Source organism: Gymnoscopelus microlampas (genome assembly GCF_963454915.1).
Source record: "Gymnoscopelus microlampas genome assembly, chromosome: 7".
NCBI classification, from domain to species: Eukaryota; Metazoa; Chordata; class Actinopteri; order Myctophiformes; family Myctophidae; genus Gymnoscopelus; species Gymnoscopelus microlampas.
This window is the reverse complement of record NC_139944.1, coordinates 6,267,345-6,274,242: the sequence shown is the minus strand read 5'-3', so window position 1 is coordinate 6,274,242 and position 6,898 is coordinate 6,267,345. Positions and strand designations below refer to the sequence as shown.

Sequence of the window (6,898 nt, the reverse complement as noted above, 5' to 3'; positions counted from 1 at the left end):
TTAGTCTCTGAGTCAATACAGTAAATCAGTCAGTGGTGGTACTGTAAAACTTCCTCCTCTAGAATGGTCCTTGAAGTTTACTTTCACTGTGAATCGTGGTTGTTGTTAAAGTCCATTCAGCTGTCAGCAGCAGGTTCCAGTGGTCTGGGTCAGTATTCCCTCCTGTAGCTGTGGAAGTATGTCCTCCTCACTGGAAGTTGTGTTTGATCTGAAGGTCAATCTTATCGTCTCAGATGAGTCTGGCAGGGGGCGGAGCTTTGACACACCTCCACAGACCTGTTGCAAAGACATACATTATGTAAAACTTCCTGTTGATTTTACTCTTTGACAAACCTTGACTTAAAATGTTCAGATTCTGTCTGTGACAGTTATTTTACATAAAGTGTTGTTTAGGTTCAGGCACACTGAAGAACATAACTATTGAAAAAGTAACTAGTACAATATGACTTGTGTCAAAACTTGGTAGGCATCAGAAACATATAATTTATAGTCTAATCAGCTTTTTATTCCAATTGAATATATGATTTGAATTACTTGTAACAGAGCATGTTTGTGCAATTGCAACTTTAACTTCAGTAAAAACTAAATGTATTTGATCACTGAACAAACTACAGGGTAGGTATACTGAGTGAAATATATGCCACTTCAATAACACAGTTACAATAACTGACATTTGAATGGGCTTGTTCAATTACTTATGTGAAAATTGCCAACAAACTCAGAAGAGGTTTATTGTCATCTTATGATATCCTCTTACCTGTAACTTAGGATCCTACTCCAATGTTTCCTCAGAAGGTCCCTGTGAAGAAGAGTGCAGCCGGAAAGTTGAACTGAAATAATAACAGTTGCTTGTCTCTGTGTGTCTCTGTGTTCTGTGGTCTGACTCTGAGCAGTGAGCACTGACTGAGCATGACAGTGTGTGTTGTGTTGATGTAGTATAAGTAGTAGCACCTCCCTTTTGTCTTGAAGTGGAGAAACACCTCCTCCCACCTCCTCTCAGCTCTCCTCCAATTAACTGCAGTCAGGAACATTTCGATGTGAAAGGCTCACAACAAAAGCCACCTTGATGATGATGATGGGCCATCATCAGAGAAACATTTACATAGACACAAGTTTCAATGTCATTCATTCACTTCATTAACATGTTGATTGTTTTTCTTTGCTAAAGAAAGCAAACCCAACCCAGAGTTGTCAGTATTCATTATTTATAAAGTTCTTAGCAGTTTAATACAATTGTCATGTTAGATTATAAAAATGTTAGCGAGTGGTATGTGAATCTAATACATTTTTATTATAAAAGACATTACCTTTTTGAAAACGTGCAGAATGCTTTTGAAACAGTAGCATATTAATTGCAAGTCATTTTCTTACATTCCAAATTCATAATTGAACCATTTTACAATCAATAGCTACTCACTTGTAGTCATTTTAACAGTAGTAGCCTAACTGTATTGATATTATTGTGTCATACTTTGCATAGTCAAGTCAAAATACAAGACAAATTTTTTTTTCTGAAAAACAAACAAAACATAAACATGCAATGTTTGTTGAGATGACACATGAGATGCACCAAACACATTTATTTACATTCCCTTCGATATCCAGTGCAACATGTTGTGCAGCTATTATACTTCTGCATACTATATTGTCACCTGAGGTACACAGGTATATATGTTCATGTTTATATATTCAAATCATCAAGCCATACAACATATCATAAATACTAGGAGCAGTAAAAGTATATTTACAGAAAAACAGTGGGGGTCAAGTATTTAGGCAAGCTAAAAGACTTGTCCAGGTCCAGTTGCAAATTTCAGACAGGTGCTCTTTCATGGTGGTTTTAAAGAGGGTATGAAGCCACACTCTTTGATGGCTGTTGGTAGGACATTCCACATTTTGGTGGCATAATAGTAGGACGAATTCATCCCCATGTTTGTGCCGAATCTGGGGGTAATTAGATCCGTGGAGCTCCCTCTGGTGTACTCTTTCCTCTATCCTGAGCCATCCCACTCTAGCATATAATGAGCAGGGGTTAGGTGAGTCCTATGTGTGGGTTTAGAAGTAACCTGATCAGTTAGTTGATAGGTCTGAAGTTGTGTTTTTAATGCCTTTTAGGTGCTAGAGTACCATGAGGTGCATGCAGAGCAAAAATGACATTGGATGAGTGCTCCAGCTAGTGTCCTCAGAGCATTCCTACTGACCAACGAGGAGACCCTGCCCAAACATCTTGTACTTTGGTTGACTTTCTTGATCTGTTACCATTTTTCACTGTAGTGTTCTCTAAAATGCAACCCAGGTAGGTAATTAAACGTTTTTTTTTCAACCTGCACTTTGTCCTTATCTGAGACAAGGAGTGCCGAGTCACCCGCAAACAAGTACAATTTGCCATATTACACTGGTTGCCTACTTGTCCATCCACATGTCATGTAAACAGTGTGTCTATAAGCTACGTCTGGACTGGTTACGTCTTGAGAATGAGATTCTCAATGAGATCACCTGTATAAATACATTATACATTAATAAAAAGGAAAATACAAATAGGGTATATCAGTGGTTCTCATTGTGAGGTTTTAGGACAATCCTCACCATCCATTCACATAATTAAATATAACTGGATAATGTACAAGAATTGCTATTTGAACAGAATTTCACTTTTAACTCCTTACCAACATTAAATAGTTATCAAAGGAATTCTGGACATACCGAATCATGCCTAATAAAAATGGTTCTCAGATTAGGGTTGCAGAGATGTAAATGTAAATCAAACTGAGGGTCCTTGGAATGAGAGAGTACTTGTAAATTACAGCACATCATCTTCATAAATAATACACCAGCACTTGTCTTTGCATGTGTATAATGTACCCTGTTCATATTTTGGATTAAGTGTATTGTCAAACAACTTGAGGCTCTATTCTGATTCTGAGTAATACATGCTACAGTGTTCAGTAACATAGGTCATTCAAGCTGTTAAATATAAAATGCATTTTCAGGTAGGTTGCCAATTTCAGTAAATCAATAGAGTTTACCCATGTATAAGGTTACATTGTATGGTGTTCCAGTTCTGTGTTTGCTCACCAAAATCATGACAATCACTTCCAATTACACATATTTAAATATGTGATGCAATAAATACTATTTACGCAGGGGTTTGTTTAAAAACCTAGCAGCCATTCATTTTGATTTGTGTGGAAAGGTATTTAGTCTGTCACTACATATTACGTGCTATGGTTTATAAGGAGTATGCTACTGTGTGTGGTAATTACAGTCAATCACATGAAAAACAAGGCAATCAAAAAACAACTCTTGACTTTGAATATTAATAATATAAAACCAAGAAAAAAGTCTAGCACTTCACATCGCATACTATAAACACAGTATAAAGAACAGTTGTTCCATCACCAAAGCTGATTCTGCCTGGTTCTATGGTTCTGGAAAATTTGGAGCAATCATGTGCAAATTAGGTTTCTATAGGGGCTTGATTTGTAAATCTATGTTAATGGTTCTGCCTGAATAACAAGAAGAATTTGAGAGAGACTATTTCACATATTTAAACCACTGCAGGACAAATCAAGTCCCTATAGAAACCTAATTTGCACATAATTGCTCCAAATTCTTCCAGAACCATAGAACCAGGTGTTCCAAGGAGTTAAACTATACTCAATTGTATTTTAAAGGTCAGCCATTATTTTAAGGAAAATTAGGTGGGAATGTGTACATTACACATTGGAGACCAACTGGTGCCCTTAGATTCATAGTAGCCTGATACATATAATCCTTTGAGATGAAGATAGCAACTCTTAATAACACACTGCAAGAACTTTAACATTATGGTTTACTCCTTCTGTTTTTGTCTTTAAGATAATAACTTAATTGTATTTACTTGTGACTTGTGCAGTGAAATGAGTGAAGTCATTGCAATGTTATTGAATATGACCATTTATGGCACTGGAATGCACCACTGGGGGGATATTTACACGCTCAAAATGCAATGTGAGTGTCTAGATTTATTCCCAACTAACTCACTAACAAAGCATGCATGCATCATGTACTTAATTATTTCATAATATGCACAACAAGTTCTTAATTGTACAATTTATTTGTCTTTGTTTGCAATCCAGTGGTGTATCATCATCTGACCTGTGACCTTACTTCCCGCTGTTCTAGGAGGGAGCTTGGCTAAGCCAAAACACAACTAGTGTGGAAAACATATTCCCCAAAATGTAAAATACACCAGATAATTCTGTAGAGATACTCTAGAGAAACCTTTACAACACAATCTCACTTAAATAGACACCAGAGAATTCACATAGGACACAAACCTGTCCTTTGTGACCAATGTGGGGAAAGCTTCTCAGAGAGCTTAATAAATCACAGGATAATTTATACAGGGGTGAAACCCTTTAATTGTGATCTGTGTGGACAGGTATTTAGTCAGTCACGTCATTTAAAACGGCACACAGGACTTTGTTCTAAATCTAATCTACAGGTGAAATTACAGTGAAACAAAGAATAAGATAGAGACTAAAAGGAATGTTGAGACTTGTTTATTTGTATCTGCAGTAAAACGTTGGTGGGACATGTTCCACAAAAACAATACAGTTTATCAACATGATAAAAAATAATAAAAACATAGCAATGTGAGAAGTAATGAAGCAGAAATTAATAATATATGTGACCAGATGTACACTAATAATAGTTTTGGATAAATCAATGTGTACGCCACTCTCTTTACTGGGAGAGACTTTTGATTTTGTAACTCTTTCTTCGTTTGGGCTATACATGGGGCATTGCAATAGTATGTGTTTTTGATTTATATGCTAGAAATGTTTAAAAAAGGGAAAAAATGACAAATAAAAACATCTCCTCTTCTCAAGGGAACAGGGTCCCCGGCACAAAGTATTAAGACACAATCATACAGATTCTATGTAACTGAGTAATATCCTCCCTTAAATACTCTAAATGATCAACATCATCATCATGTCTAACTGCATTGTTCCACAGTTACATTGACCTTCCCAGGTAACATCTTCAGAGGTACAGTATTATGACCGGTGCTAATGTATGGAAAGACTGTATCAGTGAAAGTGTGTGTGAAGGTGTGTATGTGTGTGTTAGTATCAGGATCAGAGAATGACAGCTTTCCTTCATTCCAGTCCAGCTGGACTCTGATCCTCTGAGGATTCTGCTTCAATGAGAGAACAGTGTTTGACCCTGATGGGGAGTGTGCTGCGTATTGAGCTTCATCTAACCATATTAAGAAGTGTTGACCCCCTACCATTCCCTTCCTCTGGTAAGACTCTGCTAACACACCCACTTCCCAGTTTGCATTGTCTCCAACCTCAACATCCCAGCTGTGAGTCCCTGAGTTAAAGCCCTCAGAACCTAGGACATGGCCATAGCAGTCAAACCTCTCTGGGTTGTCAGGAAGCTGTCGTTCCTCTCCACCGCTCACACTGGTCAGATCATCAGACAGGGTATAGTCTGGATGGGCAGTGTTGGGGTCCAGAATGACAGGATTGTAGGAGACAATGTCCTTCATCTTGTTCCAGACTCTGAAGGTCAGGTTGCTCAGGTGTTTGGTCACGTCTATCAGTGATCCAGAGACCAGCTGTTGGTCCTGCAGTGTGAACTGGACTCTTTCCATTGTGGTCTTGTAGTTCTGCAGGAATGAGACGTGTTCAGCTCTCAGCTCCTCCTCTATGGCTCTGATGTTGTTTGAAAGGGTTAGTATGTCTCTGTTCAGGACCGTAATCTTCTTTTTCATCATCTGACTCTTCTGTTGCTCTTCATCCCTCAGTGCAGTGATGCTGGCCTCCTCTTCCTCTTGTAGAAACTGATGAAACGTCTTAAACTGTTCCTTAATCTGCCTCTCTGTGTCCCGGGCCTGGACCTTAATGTGTTTTGCTGTTTGGTTAGTGTTCTTTTTAACTTCATTTAAGACCTCCAGTTTCTCCTGTAAAGTCTTCAGTGATTTCTGGACTTCCTCCTCGTGATCCAGAGCAGCTTCATCGGTGGGTCTGAAACTGTGGTTGGTGTGTTTTTTAGAATCTCGACACACAAGACACACTGGCTGTTGACATTCCAGACAGAACAGTTTGAGTTTCTCTGCATGCAGACTGCAGAGATCCTCAGACGCTGATGAAGTTCTCTTACGTTTTGAAGCTCTCCGTCTCTCCTGTATGAAGGCCTCACACAGGTTCTTCAGAGCCAGGTTACGGGGTGGATGACCTGTTGAATGTATTTCCTTACAAACTGGACATTGCTTTATTGTCTTCTGTCTCCACCATTCCTGCAGACAAGCATTACAGAAGCTGTGGCTACATGACAGTATAACAGGATCTTTAAAGATGTCACGACACACAGGACAGGAGAAATCCTCTTCTGGAAGAGACAACGTGGAAGCCATTTAGTCTCTGAGTCAATACAGTAAATCAGTCAGTGGTGGTAGGAAGCCACACTCTTTGATGGCTGTTGGTAGGACATTCCACATTTTGGTGGCATAATAGTAGGACGAATTCATCCCCATGTTTGTGCCGAATCTGGGGGTAATTAGATCCGTGGAGCTCCCTCTGGTGTACTCTTTCCTCTATCCTGAGCCATCCCACTCTAGCATATAATGAGCAGGGGTTAGGTGAGTCCTATGTGTGGGTTTAGAAGTAACCTGATCAGTTAGTTGATAGGTCTGAAGTTGTGTTTTTAATGCCTTTTAGGTGCTAGAGTACCATGAGGTGCATGCAGAGCAAAAATGACATTGGATGAGTGCTCCAGCTAGTGTCCTCAGAGCATTCCTACTGACCAACGAGGAGACCCTGCCCAAACATCTTGTACTTTGGTTGACTTTCTTGATCTGTTACCATTTTTCACTGTAGTGTTCTCTAAAATGCAACCCAGGTAGGTA

General features: G+C 39.0%; 1 protein-coding gene across 1 annotated transcript; it reads right to left on the bottom strand.

The window, feature by feature from the left end:
* Positions 1-4,981: 4,981 nt before the first annotated feature.
* LOC311048390 (nuclear factor 7, brain-like) lies at positions 4,982-6,406 on the bottom strand (the record flags this gene model as incomplete). Its single annotated transcript, XM_084061648.1, has 1 exon — positions 4,982-6,406. One exon carries the CDS (start codon positions 6,404-6,406, stop codon positions 4,982-4,984), a length of 1,425 nt encoding a protein of 474 aa, XP_083917774.1.
* Positions 6,407-6,898: the final 492 nt, after the last annotated feature.